An 18,487-nucleotide genomic window follows, 5' to 3' on the forward strand; every position below is an offset into this window, starting at 1 on the left:
ACTGAGGCTAGGAGCTAACGAAGAGATATTTGAACCATTAACAATTATCTTCAAAACTCATGAAAGACAGGAGAGATTACAGAGGCCTGGAAGAGGACAAATATAGTGCCAATCTATAAAAAGGGGAATAAGGACAACCTGAGGAATTACAGACCAGTCAGCTTAACTTCAGTACCTGGAAAGATAATGGAGCAAATAATCAAGCAATTAGTTTGCAAAGATAGTAAGATAAGTAACAGTCAGCATGGATTTGTCAAGAAAAACTTGTGTCAAACCAACCCAATATCTTTCTTTGACAGGATAACAAGCCTTGTGGATAGGGAAATGTGGGAAATATGGTATATCTTGACTGTAGCCAGGCTTTTAATACTGTCTTGCATGACCTTCTCATAAACAAACTAGGGAAATACAACCTAGATGGAGCTACTATAAGGTGGGTGCACAACTGGTGGAAAACTGTTCTCAGGGAGTAGTTATCAGTGGTTCATAGTAAAGCTGGAAGGACATATCAAGTGGGGTCTCGCAGGGATCGGTCCTGGGTCTCATTCTGTTCAATATCTTCATAAATGGTTTAGATAATGGCATAGAGAGTACACTTATCAAGTTGGCAGACAAAGCCAAGCTGGGAGGGGTTGCAAGTGCTTTGAGGATAGGATTAAAATTCAAAATGATCTGGACAAACTGCAGAAATGGTCTGAAGTAAATAGGATTAAATTCAATAAGGACAAATGCAAAGTAAATCACTTAGGAAGGAACAATCAACTGCACAAATATAAAATGGGAAATGACTGCCTAGGAAGGAGTACTGCAGAAAGGGATCTGGGGGTCATAGTGGATCACAAGCTAAATAGGAGTCAGCCGTGTAACACCTGCAAAAAAAAAAGGAAAACATCATAATGGGATGTATTAGGAGGAGTGTTGTAAGCAAGACACAAGAAGTAATTCTTCTGCTCTACTCCATGCTGATAAGGCCTCAGCGGGAGTATTGTGGCCAGTTCTGGGAACCAAATTTCAGGAAAGATGTGGACAAATTAGAAAAAGCCCAGAGAAGAGCAACAAAAATGATTAAAGGTCTAAAAAACATGACGTATGAGGAAAGATTGGAAAAACTGGGTTAGTTTAGTCTGGAGAAGACTGAAGGCGGACATGATAATAATTTTCAAGTACATAAAAGATTGTTTCAAAGAGGAGGAAATAAATTTGTTCTTGTTAACATCTAAGGATAGGACAAAAAGCAATGGGCTTAAATTGCAGCATGGGAGGTTTAGATTGGACATTAGGAAAAACTTCCTGTCCCTCTGGGTGCTTCACTCAAGATGACTCCCATGGGGAAAAGGTAGCTTGCGTATTGCATACAGAACTGAAGACAGAACTCTATTGGCAACAGCCGCATCAGATCTGGAGGCGTGAACCAAAGCATGGTGTTTGGAGGAGACTACGTAGTGGCTCTGCAGATCTCAGATATTGGATAATCTTTAAGTAATTCCATAGATGTTGATTGAGACCTTGTAGAGCATGCTAACACCCTGGAAGGAGGTTGAATGCTATCCACTTCATAACATACAACAACACACCCAGAGATTCACCTTGATAGCTTCTGGGTGGAGATTGTGGATCCTTTAGATCAGTCTGCAATGGAAACAGACAGGAGACCTCCAAAGTGGTTTGGTCCTATCTAGATAGAAGGCCAGTGCTCTTCTCACATGTAAAATATGGAAGGATGCCTCCTGTTGAGAATTATAGTTTCAGGAGAAAAAAAAGTAAATGAATGGACTGATCAAGAGGAAACTCAACACTTTAGTTAGGAATATAGGATGTGGATGTAAGGAAAGCTTGATTGCTGGACAGAGGGACAGGTGAACAAGTAAGGATCTCATGCTTTTCATGGACACATTGGGACAATTAGAATAACCCTGGCTTTGTCCTGAATGATTTTGTTAATCAACCTCCGTATCAGAGGCATTGGGGGAACATGTAGAACAGTCCCTTCATCCAAGGCAGGAGGAAGGCACCCCCCAGAGAATGGTGGCCTAGATCTCCTCTTGAACAGAGCAGATGACACTTCCTGTCTGTTGCAGTGGCAAAGAGGTCCACTTCTGGAAATCCCCAACTTTGAAATATGCCATGGAGGGCCTGAGAGTCCAGCTCTCCTTCATAGGCCTGTGAGACGTGCCTGCTGAGAGCATTGTTTTTTGAATGCCAGGAAGGTAGCTTACCAAAATGTGTACATCGTGGATTATGCACCAGTTCCACAACTTTATTACTTCGGTGCACAGAGAGGGGGATCTCATTCCTCCCTGCTGCCATATTGTCTGACTGAGCTGTCCCTGATGAGAAGCAGAAAATTAAGGCAGGCATTTCTGGCCCTTGAGTTCCAACAGGTTGATGTGGAGACTGGTTTCTTAAGGTGACCATCTGCCCTGGATTGTCTGAGCATTGAGATGAGCTCCCATCTTATCGGAGATGCATCCATTGTTACAGTGACCATATGGAAGGGTTGGAGAAAAGGAATGCCTGCACCAGTGTTATGATGATCTTCCCACCGGTCTAGAGAATCTTTCACCTGGCAGGGTACTGAAGCCTGTTTGTCTAAGCTGTGTCTGTTTGGTGAGTACTGACCTGAGCCACTCCTAAAAGCAAAGGCATAACCTTGCATGATCTCTTACAAAAGTGAAAGCTTCCATGTAACCAAGGAGTTGGAGGCAGTTTCTCACCCCCCATCAAGAAGGTTTTGGGGACTTCCTTGAATAGTCCTGACTAGATCTGATAATGTTATGCATCTGTCCATGGGGAGGTAGGCCTTGGCTACCAACTAATCGAAGGATGCCCCTATGAACTGTATTTTTGGAACAGATGTCAACCTGGATTTTTTTTTGTTTACGTTGAGTTGAAGACCTAGTTGCAGGAACAGAGAAAGGGCCCTCTGCGTGGCTGACAGCACTCTTTCATGAGACCGATCCTTGAAAAGCCAATTGTTGACGTACAGCAATCATAGAACTGGAAGGAACCTCAAGAGATCATCTAGTCCAGTCCCCTGCTGTCAAGGCAGGATTAAGTATTATCTAGACCATCCCTGACAGGTGTTTGTCCAACCTGCTCTTAAAAATCTCCAACAATGGAGATTCTACAACCTCCCTAGGCAATTCATTCCAGTGCTTAACTACTCTGACTGTTAGGAAGTTTTTCCTAATGTCCAACCTAAACCACGCTTGCTGCAATTTAAGCCCATTGCTTTTTGTCCTATACTTGGAGGTTAAGAAGAACAATTTTTCTCCTTCCTCCTTGTAACAACCATTTATGTACAGGAAAACTGTTAACATATCCCCTTCTCTTCTTCAGACTAAACAAACCCAATTTTTTCAATCTTCCCTCATGGGTCATGTTTTCTAGACCTTTAATCATTTTTGTTGCTCTTCTCTGGACTTTCACCAATGTGTCCACATCTTTCTGAAATGTGGCACCCAGAACTGGACACAATACTCCAGTTGAGGCCTAATCAGCGGAGTAGAGCAGAAGAATTACTTCTTGTGTCTTGCTTACAATACTCCTGCTAATACATCCCATTATGATGTTTGCTTTTTTTGCAACAGCGTTACACTGTTGACTCATATTTAGCTTGTGATCCACTATGACCCCCAGATCCCTTTCCATAGTACTCCTTCTAGGCAGTCATTTCCCATTTTGTATGTGTGCAACTGATTGTTCTTTCCTAAGTGGAGTACTTTGCAATTTGTCCTTAATGAATTTCATCCTATTTACTTCAGACCATTTCTCCAGTTTGTCTAGCTCATTTTGAATTTTAATCCTATCCTCCAAAGCACTTGCAACCTCTCCCAGCTTGGCTTTGTCCACAAACTTGGTAAGTGTACTCTCTATGCCATTATCTAAACCATTTATGAAGATATTGAACAGAATGAGACCCAGGACCGATCCCTGCAAGACTCCACTTGATATGTCCTTCCAGCATGACTCTGAACCACCAATAACTACTCTGGGAATGATTTTCTAACCAGTTATGCACCCACCTTATAGTAGCTTCATCTAGGTTGTATTTCCCTAGTTTGTTTATGAGAAGGTCATGCGAGACAGTATCAAAAGCCTTACTAAAGTCAAGATATACCACATCTACCACTTCCCCCCATCCACAAGACTTGTTACCCTGTCAAAGAAAGCTATCAGGTTGGTTTGACATGATTTGTTCTTGACAAATCCATGCTAACTGTTAGTTATCACCTCATTATCTTCTAGGTGTTTGCAAATTGATTTCTTAATTATTTGCTCCATTATGTTTCTGGGTACAGAAGTTAAGCCGACTGGTCTGTAATTCCCAGTGTTGTCCTTATTTCTCTTTTGATAGATGGGCACTATATTTTCCCTTTTCCAGTCTTCTGGAATGTCTCCTGTCTTCCATGACTTTTCAAAGATAATTGCTAATGGCTCGGATATCTCCTCAGTCAGCTCCTGGAGTATTCTAGGATTCATTTAATCAGTCCCTGGTGATTTGAAGACATCTAACTTGTCTAAGGCATTTTTTATTTGTTCTTTCCCTATTTTAGAGACTGATCCTACCTCATTTTCCCTGGCATTCACTATGTTAGACATCCAATTGCCACCAACCTTCTTGGTGAAAACCGAAACGAAGAAGTCATTAAGCACCTCTGCCATTTCCACATTTTCTGTTACTGGCTTTCCGCCCTCATTGAGTGATGGGCCTACTCTGTCCTTGGTCTTCCTCTTGCTTCTAATGTATTTTTAGAATGTTTTTTGTTACCTTTTATGTCCCTAGCTAGTTTGATCTCGTTTTGTGCCTTGGCTTTTCTAATTTTGTCCCTACATACTTGTGTTATTTGTTTATATTCATCTGTTGTAATTTGATTGAGTTTCCACTTTTTGTAGGACTCTTTTTTGAGTTTTAGATCATTGAAGATCTCCTGGTTTAGCCAGGGTGGTCTCTTGCCATATGTCCTATCTTTCCTACACAGCAGGACAGTTTGTTCTTATGCGCTTAATAATGTCTCTTTGAAAAACTGCCAACTATCTTCAGTTGTTTTTCCCCTTAGACTTGCTTCCCATGGGCAGGGGCGGCTCTACAAATTTGGCCGCCCCAAGCAATGATGCCCGGGAGGCGCCCCCGAGCCGCAGGAGCAGCAGACCTGCCGCGGGCATGACTGCGGAGGGTCCGCTGGTCGCGCGGCTCAGCTGGACCTCCCGCAGTTGCGGGCGGTACGCTGGTCCGGCGGCTCCGGTTGAGCTGCCGCATTCATGCCTGCGGGAGGTCCAGCCGAGCCGCGGGACCAGCGAACCGTCCGCAGTCATGCCTGCGGCAGGTCCGGTCATCCCCAGGCTCCGGTGGACCTCCCGCAGGCATGACTGCGGCAGGTCCACCGGCCCAGCCTGCCGCCCCCCCTGGGAAAGGGCCGCCCCAGGCGGGTGCTTGCCCCGCTGGGCTCTAGAGCCGCCCCTGCCCATGGGATCTTACCTACCAACTCCTTGAGTTTGCTGAAGTCTGCCTTCTTGAAATCCATTGTCTTTATTGTGCTGTTCTCCTGCCTACCATTCTTTAGAATTATGAACTCTACCATTTCATGATCACTTTCACCCAAGCTGTCTTCCACTTTCAAATTCTCAACTAGTTCCTCCCTATTTGTCAAAATCAAATCTAGAACAACCTCCCCCCATAGTAGCTCTCTCCACCTTCTGAAATAAAAAATTGTCTCCAATACATCCCAAGAACTACTTGGATAAACTTTGCCCTGCTGTGTTATTTTCCCAACAGATGTCTGGGTAGTTGAAGTCCCCCATCACCACCAAGTCCTGCTGTGCTTTGGATGATTTTGTTAGTTGTTTAAAAAAAGCCTCATCCACCTCTTCCTGGTTTGGTGGTCTGTAGTAGACCTCTACCATGACATCACCCTTGTTTTTTTTACCCCTTTTATCCTTACCCAGAGACTTTCAACAAGTCTGTCTTTTATTTCTATCTCAACCTCAGTCCAAGTGTATACATTTTTAATATATAAAGACACCACCTCCTCCCGTTTTTCCCTGCCTGTCCTTCCTGAGCAAGCTGTACCCTTCTATACCAATATTCCAGTCATGTGTATTATCCCACCAAGTCTCTGTGATGCGAACTATGTCATAGCTGTGTTTATTTACTAGTATTTCAAGTTCTTCCTGCATTTCCCCATACTTCTCGCATTAGTATATAGACATCTAAGATACTGATTTGATCTCCCCCATCTCCAGTTCTGTCTTGTCTCTCCCTTATTTCTGCTATAACAGCCCATGCTCCCCCCAAATTCCAAACCTTCTCCCAGGTCTCCATGTTATTGACTTACCTGTGGGCTTTGTTCACCTTCCCCCACTGAACCTAGTTTAAAGTCCTCCTCACTAGGTTAGTCAGTCTGTAGCCAAATATTCTCTTCTCCTTCCTCGATAGGTGGACCCCATCTCTGCTCAGCAGTCCTTCCTAGAACAGCATCCCATGGTCATGGAATCCAAAGCCCTCCTGGCAACACCATCCTCACAGCCAGGCCTTCACCTCCAGGATGCATCTGTCTCTGCCGAGGCCCCTACCCTTGACTGCAGGGACTGACGAGAACACCACCTGTGCTCCCAACTCCCTCACCCTTACTCCCAGAGCCCTGTAGTCACTTCTGATCTGCTGAGGCTCATACCTCACAGTATCATTAGTGCTCACATGGATGAGTAGCATGGGGTAGTAGTCAGAGGGCCAGATGATCCTCGACCAATTCCTTGGTAACATCTTGGATACAGGCCCCTGGCAGGTAGCACACCTCCCGGGATGCCATGTCAGGGCAACAGATGGGTGCCTCTGTCCCCCTCAGAAGAGAGTCTTCAACCACCACTACCCTACGTTTCCTCCTGGGAGTGGTGGTTGCGATCCTCCCAGCCTTGGGGATACATGGCTTCTCCTCTTCAACCTTTGGAGGTGATTCCTCATCACTCGCTGCCAGGGCAGCATATCAGTTTTCCGTCACTCTGGTGGGTGGGTTGGGAGTAGTGGTGGAGCACTGCCTACTGCCAGAAGTAACCAGCAGCCAGTGTCCTTCCTGTACCAGAGCCTTATCCTCCTCCCCCAGTGGCATGACAGCAGTCATCTCTAGCTGGATAGTGTCCTCAGCCTTAGAAGTCTCCATACGAATACGGTCAATGAATTCCTCATGTGCACGGATGCTCCTCAGCCTAGTCACCTCCTCCTGTAGCTCTCTCACCTGCTTCCTGAGAGATTCCACCAGTAGGCACCTCTCACACTGGATGGTCCCCCCCAGCCTGGCTTTCTGTGAGTGGGAAATGCAGGCCAGGATCTGCAAATCCACACCAGGATCTGGGTAGAGGCATCCATGGTTAGGTTCTATGTCAGGATACAGGTGCAGGTGGGGGAGACAGGAGCAGTGTTGGAACTGGTGATGCCGCCCTTCCTAACCATAGTGATGTTATTTCGTCTCCCTCCCATAAAAACAACTCCCTCTCTCAGACTCCCCTGTTTGCTAGCTCCCCTTGGTCACTTAGCCTCCTGCTTTTAAGGCCTTCCCGCCTAGGTCAGCCCTACCCCCTCGTTAATCACACAGGGGAGGGTGATCACAAGGCTGATTGAGGCTGATCCAGGGAACAAAGGCTCAAACAGTCCCCAAACACACAATTCCAATGGACCCTGTAACTGAAATAACCTGAGAGAAAAACGCAAATAGCCAAACAACCTCACTCACCCCCGAAGTTAGTACTTGCACCTTGTTTGTTCAGCAGTGGGCTCTCCTTCGCCATCTCTCAAACTCCCCTGTTCGCTAGCTAGCAATACTAAAATCACCTCTCAATGAAGGTAAGTGGCCACCGCCACTAGAACCTTTGAAAAGATTCTCAGAGCTGAGGAGAGTCCGAAGGGGATTACCCGATGTTGAAAATGATTCTGGGCTATAACAAAATGCGGGTTTTCTGTGAGGTGGGTGTATCGCTATATGGAAATACGCATCTTGTGAGTTGAGGGCTGAAAAAACAATCCCCAGAATTTAGTTGAAGGGATAATAGCTGCCAGAACCTCCATCCTGACCTTCTGAGACTTTAGAACTATGTTTAGTAGCCTTAAGTCGAAAAGAGGTCTCCGGCCTCCATTTTTCTTCAGTACAAGGCAGTAATTGAAGTAAAACTCCTTTTCCTTTGTGTTGAGCAGGGACAGGGTCTATCGATCCTACTCAAAGAAGGGCATTTATGTCCTGCCTGAATGACCCCTTATGAGAGGTGGGAAAGAGTGGGTGGAAGAGAAAGGAGGGATGTAATGTGGCTGGTGTAGCTCAATGGTAAAGTCTCAAAGACCCATTTGTTTGTAATAATCTGCACCCCATGCATGCTGAAAATGGGGACTTTAGACTCCAAATGTGGGGGAGGTGGGAAAATTATTGAGTGTGGTGAAGTAAAAAATTGGGAGGATTTGAACCCTCAACCAACCTCTCAAAACTGGTGTTTTGATGCTGGCTATATTCGGGCCAGGTGGATGAGTCGTTCTTTTCCTCTTGAGGGTTCAATGGGTCTTTGGAAACCAGAGAATATGACTGGATGGGATCTCTGGGCAGTTTGTAACCTACTAAATTTTCTTTATTTGTAAGGGTGTAAATTCCCAGAGTTATGATCTGGGAATTTACACCCTTACGAATAAGGGCCCTGGAGTCTTGCTCCCTCCTACAACCTGTTGCCGTCTTCGGAGCAATTACTGCTGCTACCTTGTGCTAGGTGCTGGAAGGGCCCAATGTGCAACACCTAGACCCCGGCAAGCTCCCAAGTACTGCTAGGTTGCTTTCTTGGCTCTGTTCCCCAGGCCTGTGGAACAAGGGTCACACTGCCATGCCCCCAGATGCCCTCAGACAAATCTGTAATGGCAGCGTCCTCTGGCCCAGGCCCACTGCACTGCACCTGCTGAGCTCCTTGACAGCCCTTCCCAGCTGCTAATCTCCCTGCTGGCTTTATACTTCATCTTCCCCCGCTGCCTGGATCCCCTCGTTATCAGCCTCCAGCTCCAGCACCTGGCTCATGCTGCCCTTGTAGGCTTTGCCGCTAGCTCCCAGGCTGTTGAGATCAGCTCCCTGCTGTTTAGAACAGTGACAAGTCAGCTGTGTCACTTGCGGCTCAGATCTGTGGCCCTGCAGAGTCTTTTGCTTAGCTGCAGCGGCTGGCTGCATGCCCTATGGCCCTGCTTTCCCCGCTCGCCAGCTGCAGCACGCCCACAGTCCACCAGCTTCCTTCCCAGGCCTAAGAGAAGAAAAGGGTAAAGGGATTTTGCCTTCCTGATAGCCATGATCCAGGCAGGCAGGCGTCACGTAGGACAGTTCTTAAAAGCACATCGGCTCTACATAATGCAGGTATTGACCTTGCCTTTCCTGGCACTCAGGCCAACCTTGACCTTCCCAGGTTAGTGTGTCATTAATGAGCCAGGTGGCTTAATGCAGCTGCTGGAACCTGCCTGCTGAATTGGTCAGTGCAGAAGATCACACTCACAAAGTGTTTAATGAAAGGGATTCAGCGGTGAAAGGACGATATGGGGGCCTGTGGGCGAGGAGTGAGCAGTATGGGTCATTCCCAAAGCAACCCATGTGCCGGTGGGGACTGCACACTGAAAACAGCATGATTGGGTCCTGGAACTTAATGAAGCCATGAAGTAAGTGCCAGGGTTTGAATGTCAGTGGCCTTCCCAGCAGGTCCAGCAAGTCTTCCAGATCCCCTGTTTTTATCCAGCCAATTAAATGTTTCATGGCTGTGTGGAGCCTCCTTCCACTGCCGCCTCCTTCCTGCACTTTGTCATTCCCTCTCTATCCTGCATTTCACTCACAAGTCACCCGATTGCCTTGGCCAGCCCCAACTCAGAAAGCCACGTACAGCCATTGGCCAACTGAGAGATAACGTGACTCTTCTGTCGTAGCAATGGCTCTAGGGCTGATGCCACCACACCCAGCCCCGGCTCTGCAGTTCCGTTCTGCTCTTGGAACATGCTGGGTTCCCAGATGTTCTGCACCTTGTCTACCAACCCACAGACCACTGTGCTATGAACCGAGCTGTGCAAGTGGAGCACCTGGTCCAACACTAACCCTCTTTATTGCCTATTTTTACACCTGCAGTAGAAAATTTGAGATGCAGTGTCAAGGTCCTGGTCACCTGGTTCTACCAAGCCCTTGAGAGGTAAACTGGAACATACCAACTGGGGGACAGGCTGGTGGCAGGGATTGGGAATAGCCTGTAAAGCCGTTTAGTTGTAGAGCACCCATTCAAAACCAGCCTAGCTTGGTTGTCACGTCACTCCTCTGACAGCTTTTCAGGGGTTCCCATGGGAAGTTGATGGCCTCAGTCCATATTGCCCCGGGCACTACGGCTGGGACAGAGGTCAAAGATTCAGGGTCTGACCTTATAAACCCTTCCAAGCCAACGGGAGCACTGCATTCAGACAGTGCCACCCTACTGGACTGGGCCCTCAATGGGCCACAGAGACTGAGCTCGTCTCTCCTCTTCCCAGCTCATGCCGGAGGCAGAATTCACCCAAGGCCAGGGAGCATCATGTGTGCCCGCTACAGCACTCTTCCCCTTGAGTACGTGATGGGTAATGGGATCACAATTCAGCCCTACCCTGCCCCATATAGAGAACCCACCTGACTATGTGCCTCACTGCACTGGATCTACTTTAGTTGCTGAAGCAGAGAGAACACATTAGCTAGATCCTGAGAGCGCTCCCAGAGAGAGACTGGCTGCTCCAATTTACTGCCAACAGAGCTGAGAGAATGGGCTAGAGTAACCCAGTGAGCTGTGACAAAGGGCAAGAGGTTAGGGCTGAGTATTATGCAGTATTCATGAAGGCTGGAGGACAAAGGATCAGAGCAGCTCAGAAATGGATCATAACAGTCCCAAGGGCTTCAGGGGGATTCAGTACTAGACAGCAGCATGGAATGAGAAGCAGGGCAGCTCAGGCAGGCAGTGAGAAACCTTGATTAGTTTGGGGGAGGAAACTAAGTTGCAGGCCATAGAGGAGTGAAAGGAAGCACCAGAGCAAGATGGAATTTACAAACTCCACCTGAGACCATGCCACCAGCACGGCCTCCAGGAGGGGAACTGTGGGCTTGGGTTCAGCTAGGTCATGGGCTTAATGATATGGATTTAAACAGAAAAAAAACCGAACAGGGTAGATGCTAATTTGATACATCTCATCAGCCCCTTTGCCACCCAGAAATAATCAGGAAATACACACACTTGCTGTTCCAGAATTTTTTTGGAAAAAACAAACCCATAAGCTTTTAACAGGCCTTGGCATTTCAAGAGGTAATACACAGTATTCTACAGAGTCAATGCCCCAGGATAGCGTTGAAGGGGTGTTGTGCTGTAGGAGCCATAAATCCCATTTGTGCTCACTAAAGATCACCCAACACTATTCACTATACATTTGCTCCAGGGTCCTGGCCACATTCCAGAACCAGGGGAACAATGTTCTACTTAACCAAATTCTCCTGAGAATTTCAGTTGGATGTTCCCACAGCTCCTCTCCTAACCCTGTGTGTCATGTTACTGGGCGCTGTTAGCAGCAACCCCATAGCTATCTGCATGCCAGCAGTGAGTTAAACAATCTGCGGTGTAGATTCGTAACATGGATTGGGATTCTCGGGGAGGAAAGGCGCAATAGAAATGCAAGACTGGGACAAGGTTGGTTTGTGCATATTCGAGAGTTACTGTTCAGACAGCTCTGAATGTGACATGTATTTCTCAGAAAAAAACAAGAGAAGCCTCTTTGCAATATAAATTTGTTTTTATTGAAGCAGCAGTCACATGACCTTGCATCTAGACTTTAGGATAGCGACAGACGGATGTGGCCAGGTCAGCCAGCCCCAAAAGGGTTTTTGTTGTTGCGCTAACAGACAAGTTGTGTTTCATACATACATTACTCAGTGCTGGAAAACCCAACTCAGAGAGAGCAATGTGCTGATTTGTTGGAGGAACAGCCCCACTGGATGTGGTCTTGACAAACTTTACAGATCACCACCAAGTAACCACATGACTAATGGGATCAAATCAAAAAAAGACGAGTGCGGTATTCAAAGCCAGCAATTTACACAGGTTCTTAGCTTGCCTCTATAGGTGGAGGGTAACGTTTTTTGTGGTTTTAGATGTATTGCCGCAGGGTTCCTCGCTCCATCAAACCAAATGGAATCGTAGACAGAAGCCGGCATCTCTTGGGAAAGTATCATGGAATAACACAGATCATTTAAGAAAACATGCTTATTTCTTGTGTTTTACTTATTATACAGAGTCATGTCCACCTATTTTTTGGGGTGGAAAGAGGTGTGGGGGTGAGGAATGGGGTGGAGCAGGAAGAGGAGGAGAGAAAAGGCAGGGTTTTGAAATAAAGACCACACACTTTGCATTTTTAAATTTAATTTCCAGGCTAACCTACTTTTTATTTAATGCAAATTACAGTACCAGTTAACTATTTCCGAACCGAGTCACACAGAACAAAATGTATTTACAAAGGGGTAGGAGGGGCGGGGGAAATAATAAAACATTAAGCATACTTTCCACAAAAAAAGTTTATATTTAAAATGAAAAAAATTCAGTCACAGAGGCATTCAAGTAGTAATAGTTATACAGGTTTTGCTTTTCCTTTAAATCAAGACAGATTTGCACAAGTGTATGCAATAGTTTGTATACAACCCACAGTCCTTAATATATATATTTATTTTTTTTAGGATTTCTGGTTTTAAGATGGAAGTGGTCACGCTAATTTGTGTGTGTACAGGCCCAAGTGATCCATCAGCAACACATTAATGAACGCAAATTTTACAGGCAAGCAAATTATATATATATATATATATAAATATATATATATTTAAAAAAATGGAGGAAGAACAACACAAGGAAGCTACTTTTCTCAAGCTAACCCCCTAGGTACTGGTTTTTAGTTTTACTTTTTTGTTGTTTTGCTGTTATTGCAGTGTTGAGAAATGAAACAAATTCCATGAACAAAAACTGACTAAAACCGCTGTGGAAATAATGGGAACACCAAAGATGCCTTTTTATATTCTCAGAAAAGTAGCTCCTGGGTCAAATACTCTACTGTGCTTTTATAGCTATTGTATTTTTTTTTTTTTTTTATTTTACCTTCAGTAGCTGAGATTTCTAACAGAGAAAAGTTTACTGGCAATTTTTTTTTTAAAAGCATAACAAGTCTGGAAACATTTAAAATGATCTCTAGTTGCGAATTGCAGGCATCTGCCATTATTTAGATAAAACTTGGTTTAAAACAACTAGAAAAGTGAACTGGGATCTTGGATCAGCCTTTTTTTTTTCTTTTTCTTTTTTAAACGTATAGGTAAATGACCATCATTAATTTTTTTTCCTTAAAAAGGTAGCTAAGTTTGAAATTAAAATACCAGTGTCTTGATTGACGTCCACCAGGGGACACAGAGAATGTAATTAATTCCATCTCAGAAACGTATGCAATTGCAGAGTAGACAAAATGACAGATCAAGACCATACTTCATTAAAAACAAGGCAAGAAAAAAAAAAAAAAAAAAGCTAGTAACAATTCCGAGTGGACTGTCAAAACCAAATTGACATCACTGACCTTCGTGTCACCAGAAAGAAAGTGCAGCCTCTGCCTCACTGGAATGGACACGAGATGGATCCAAAAAACAAACAAACAAAAACAAACAAACCAAAAACCAAAAAAAAAAAAAACCCCCAAAAACAGCAACCTTTGGTTTGGTAAAGAGTTAAGTGTTTTCCCATTCAAGACAATCATATGTGGAATACTAACAAGGTAGAAAACACAAGTGAACTAGTTTTAAAAACAAGGCCTTTGTGCTGGGCACAAGAAATCAAGAACAACAAAGTTATTGGCTTAAGAAAATAAACTGATGGGGAGGGGCTGGGGAACAGCAAATTCCCTTATTACAAAGCTGCTGTAGTGTTCTGCAGTAACGGCCCCAGAGCCCCACAGCTATCCTGCTGGCTGTCTGGCTACCAGTGCAGAACACTAGGGGGATTTTTAACTCTCTTTTCAACTCTCTTTTCTGTTTGTAAAAGCCCAATTTGCTCTCTCTTTAATACAGTGAAGGGAGAGAAAAAAACCAAAGGCTCCTGGAAGCTGCTGTCCACCAAGACCTCTGGAAACACGGAATAGGGAGAGACGAGCAAAGTCTAATCTAGCTGCTAGCTACTAGGTGCCAAGAGGGCAAGTGTAAAATGAAACCAGTCATTGCTATTGGGGTGTGGTGATGGGCAACCTTAGGACATCCAGAGCAAAGCCACTGCTTGAATGAAATGAATCACAAACACAATTTCCTTTCGTTCCACTACTGACCATGGTATCACTGAAACCTTACAAGCACTCCAAAGGGTTAGAAAGCAGGGGAGCAAAGATGCCATTTTGTCTGGGATACAGCTGTTAAAAAGGACCAAAAAAAAGGGGAAATAAAATTAAAAAAAAAAAAAATCATGGAAGCGAAGGCACTCCAAACTATATAGATACACTATACATCGCTAGAGTTATTGTTACAATAATACAGGCCGGTACCTACTGTACAGAGTTAAAACTATATGGCTTTAAAAAGCTCGTCTACATTTTGTCTGATTATTAAACAGAATCACTGCCCTGAACGGTAACTTTTTGCTCATTAATAACAGTTCCTGGGTCCACATATTTACATACAAAAACCATAAAACTCAAAATTTAAAAACAATCAAAAATAATGTACAAGCTTGAATTTGGTGAGGAGCTCCCCCCCATACCCTTATTTACAAAACGAAACGAAACGAAAAGAAGTTATTCCAAGGCCTGGATCTAACATGTATAAAAGCGTTTGTGATCCTGCCATGATCCTTGAAAAAGAAATTCAGAGACGCCAGCCTACGGACAGACACACACTTACACCATCATGAAGCAGAACTAAAAGAATGAGAGAAAAACTCTTAACTCTCCTCCTCTACCAACCTTGAATGGAAAAAAACCAAACCAACCACCTAGGACGGCACCTGAAACAAGCAGCGATTATCATCAACTTGGTAATTTACTGTCCCCAGTCCAGAGTAAATGTCTTTGCCCAGCCTTCCAGCTGTCTTGTCTATAAAGCAAATCCAGTCACTGCTACTGTCGCCTGCTTTTCAAGTCTTCTAAAATCTCGCCGGACATTTGATCATCCAGGTTCTAGTCCGTCATCCATGGCACTCACTGGCTGATTTCTTGCATTAACACTCCTTTCAGGCCTCAGTTATTTATTATAGGAGCTGGGGGTGTTTTTGTTCAATTGAAAAATGTGGTTTCCCTTCTCGTCAGCTGTAATTGGCCTAGAGTGGCTTAAAAATCTTTTCTGTTGCCCCCGGTTTCACTAAATAATGAGGGACAGAACTAAGGTGAATTATCCATTCTCTTTCCAGGTATACATTCAACTCCCCTCCCAGACATCCACTGTTTATCAGACAGGACGGAGGGACCTCTACGGCTGCTAAGAAACATTCCTTCAAAAAAATCCCACAAACAGGGGCACATAGGAAGCACAGGGACAGGAAATGTACTGAATTCATAAACAAACCTCCTGCCACCCTGCAGGGACTGAGTTTACTTAGCCGCTACTGCTGGCTACTCCTGGGCCACACATAAAAGTCTGCAAATGTCAGAAACAATTTATTGTGCCTTAAAGATCCACAGGTCAAGTAATAGCCCATAAGCACCAAGGTGACTAAGGTTTCTCTGAACGTGTATAAGGCCCACATGGACATCAACCTCAAGGATAAGACAGACCAGGTCTCAAAAGTCTATTTCTACACTGCAGCTGCAACTTCCTGCTGCTCAACTGACTCTTTCCAAGAATATTGCTTTAACTTCAGAAATGGAGACTTTGATTCTTACACCATTCACCACTACAGAAAAAAACCCCTTAAACTCAGACTGGCAACAAAAACATTCGTCTTATGCTTCAATCAGACGATTTAACGACTGTAGACAAAATAAAACTCTAAAAGCAGTACTGTATCTATGTTATACACATATCTATTTATATTATATACACACACTTATGTAGTCAGCTTCCCCTCAAGTCAGCAGGTACAAGTTACTGTTGATATTACTTTGATGTGTATTTTATTCTACCAAAGTAAAAACATCATAATGGCAACTCCACATGCATCAATAAATAAAGATAAAAAAGCAGGAGGTTAAAATGATGAAATTAAATACAGATTCTAGCTGTGGATTTAAAATTAGATCTACAGAGCATGGCAACCTGCAAGCTCAATCTGCAGTAAAAAATATTACAAATAAACCAGTAGATTGTTACAGTTCACATTATAAACCCTGGTGTCCTTTTCCTGTGTGCATCTTGGGAAAGGGCATCCCATTCAGAGCAAAAAACTGAAAAATGCTTTCACAGTGGCCACTTTCCAAAAGGCCCCATAACTCCGCCTGCCCCCTCCTCCTGTGGGATTCCATTCATCATCTTCTCTCTGCTGGAGCTTAACAGCTGACTGGCCATTCTCTTGCACTACGTGGCTCTTTTAAAAACAAAAGTCCAAGACTTGGTGGAGGAGCTCAGACTAGGCAAACAAGCTGCTTCAACAAAGCTAACCAGGCGTGCTTGACATGCGTGTGTGTATATATTATAAATATATTATATATATCCCACTTGATAGACTTTTTTCCATATTGAAGCTGCAGGTTTCTCTATTGCTAGCGCTAATTTTTTAAATAAGTCTTCCACTAACAGTTCCAAGTTTAGACATACAGTAAGCACCCCCCGCCCCCTGGGCTATCTATTATCCTATCACCTCCCAGCCCATGCCAAAGGCAGTTCTTCAGATAGCCTAGATATGGATTCACTTACAAGAAACACTTAGCTCTGTTGAATGACCCCGGCTAAGCTCCCAACCAAATTCAAGCTGTGCACTATACCAAAGTCTGAAACTTCACTTAAAAAGAAAATAAAAAAAGAGGTTATAAAAAAAAAAAAAGTCAGCAGAGAATGAGGTTTTTTTCCTTCTTTCTGTTGTGGGAGGGGGCATGAGGCAAGAGTCCTGGTTCTGAAGTACACAACAGCAAACTTTCCATACGACGAGATTGTCAAGGGAAGAGACATTGGTGTGTTTCTATTGCTCCACTTTCCCTTCTCCCCCCCACCTATTCCCTTGCCCTGGAGACCCCGCAGAGTGAGAATACAATGAAACTGGTTTGTATTTATAGATATTTTACAAGGTTAAATAAGAACAACAATAATAAAAAAATTGAACACTAAAATGAACAGGATTTTGTTTTGTTTTGTTTTTTCCTCTTTTTAATTTTCTTTCCAAATGTGACCAGTGTTGCTGAGCAAGACTCAAATTACTGGTGATTTTTCCTGTGCAGCTGGCTTGCGTGGGACCACTTCAGGTGGAGTTGGAGGCTGATGCTGAAGCTGCGTTATTGGTCTGACCTCGCTCTCCTGCGTTCACATCTGCCAACGACAAAGGGGAGAGCAAAGAGCAGTGTTACTTCCAAGCAACAGGCACCTCAATCAATGGATTTGACCTTTATGGAGCACACAGCCCTACGGCCCCCACCAACTTAGAACCGATGTACTCTGCATCACTGTGCCATGCTGCGGGGTTAAGGTGTTCTCCTGAACGCAATCATGGGTGAGGAGGGAGTGATTCAATGGGGCATGATCTGCAAGCAGCATATTACTGACTCAAATGGAGCTGCAGAAAAGCCTTTTTCAAAGGTTCAAGTCACCAGGGTACTAGCACTACCTCGCACTTTAAACTGCAAGTGTGCATAGCTGTAGGCCAGAGACAGCCCAGTGGGAAAACCTGCTGCAACGCTCACTGTCATGGTAGAATTCAGTAACTTTACTGGCATGGCAAGGCACATTCGCATTCCCAAAGTATGTATGGCTACCACAAGCTTTCCCATTGGTGCTCAGGCTTTATATCGTGTCCATCATGCAGTGAAGCCATCTGTTAAATGTGTGAATGAGCCGAGACAATGAAAGCAACCGGCCACAGTCTCTGGTAGAAACTGCTTGTGTATTAATGTGCAATTCATACACTGGTTCCCTCAATACATGTCTTTCAAGTCTATTGCTTTATTTCAGGGTGGATTTGATTTAAATCACTACTCAGGAAGACTCGATTTAATCATGATTTTCTACATGAAAGTGCATTCTTGTTGGTTGTTATAACTTTAATACATATTCTTCACAATTCATAGATGTAGGTTTCATTTTTAGAAGGTACACACTATACATTTTTAAACCGTGATTTATTTTGAAAACTTTTCAGGTTAGTTTTACAGCTATATCAGAAAATGAATGACTGTTTGGTTATTTCATTTACCAAACGTAATTGAAGCAGATATTTATGAAGTCATTGGGAGGTGAACTATCTCCAGTTCAACAGGTTAATCATTAATATTTGGAGGATTTTCTTGCCATGCTGTATTAGGAGGAGAACATCACCAGATAGACATTTACATTGT

At 44.2% G+C, this 18,487-nt stretch overlaps 1 protein-coding gene across 5 annotated transcripts in view; it reads right to left on the reverse strand.

The window, feature by feature from the left end:
* Positions 1 to 12,400: 12,400 nt before the first annotated feature.
* The window catches only part of GSK3B (glycogen synthase kinase 3 beta), a 245,147-nt gene continuing 239,060 nt past the window's right edge, over positions 12,401 to 18,487 (reverse strand). For all 5 annotated transcript variants that reach the window (XM_039535606.1, XM_039535621.1, XM_039535612.1 and 2 more), the window contains one exon: positions 12,401 to 17,465. In XM_039535606.1, the coding sequence (XP_039391540.1) occupies positions 17,398 to 17,465 (68 nt within the window). In that variant the 3' untranslated portion in view covers positions 12,401 to 17,397. The remainder of the gene's footprint in view (positions 17,466 to 18,487) is intronic.

The sequence above is a fragment of the Mauremys reevesii genome, linkage group 1 (genome assembly GCF_016161935.1).
Source record: "Mauremys reevesii isolate NIE-2019 linkage group 1, ASM1616193v1, whole genome shotgun sequence".
Lineage (NCBI taxonomy): Eukaryota > Metazoa > Chordata > Testudines > Geoemydidae > Mauremys > Mauremys reevesii.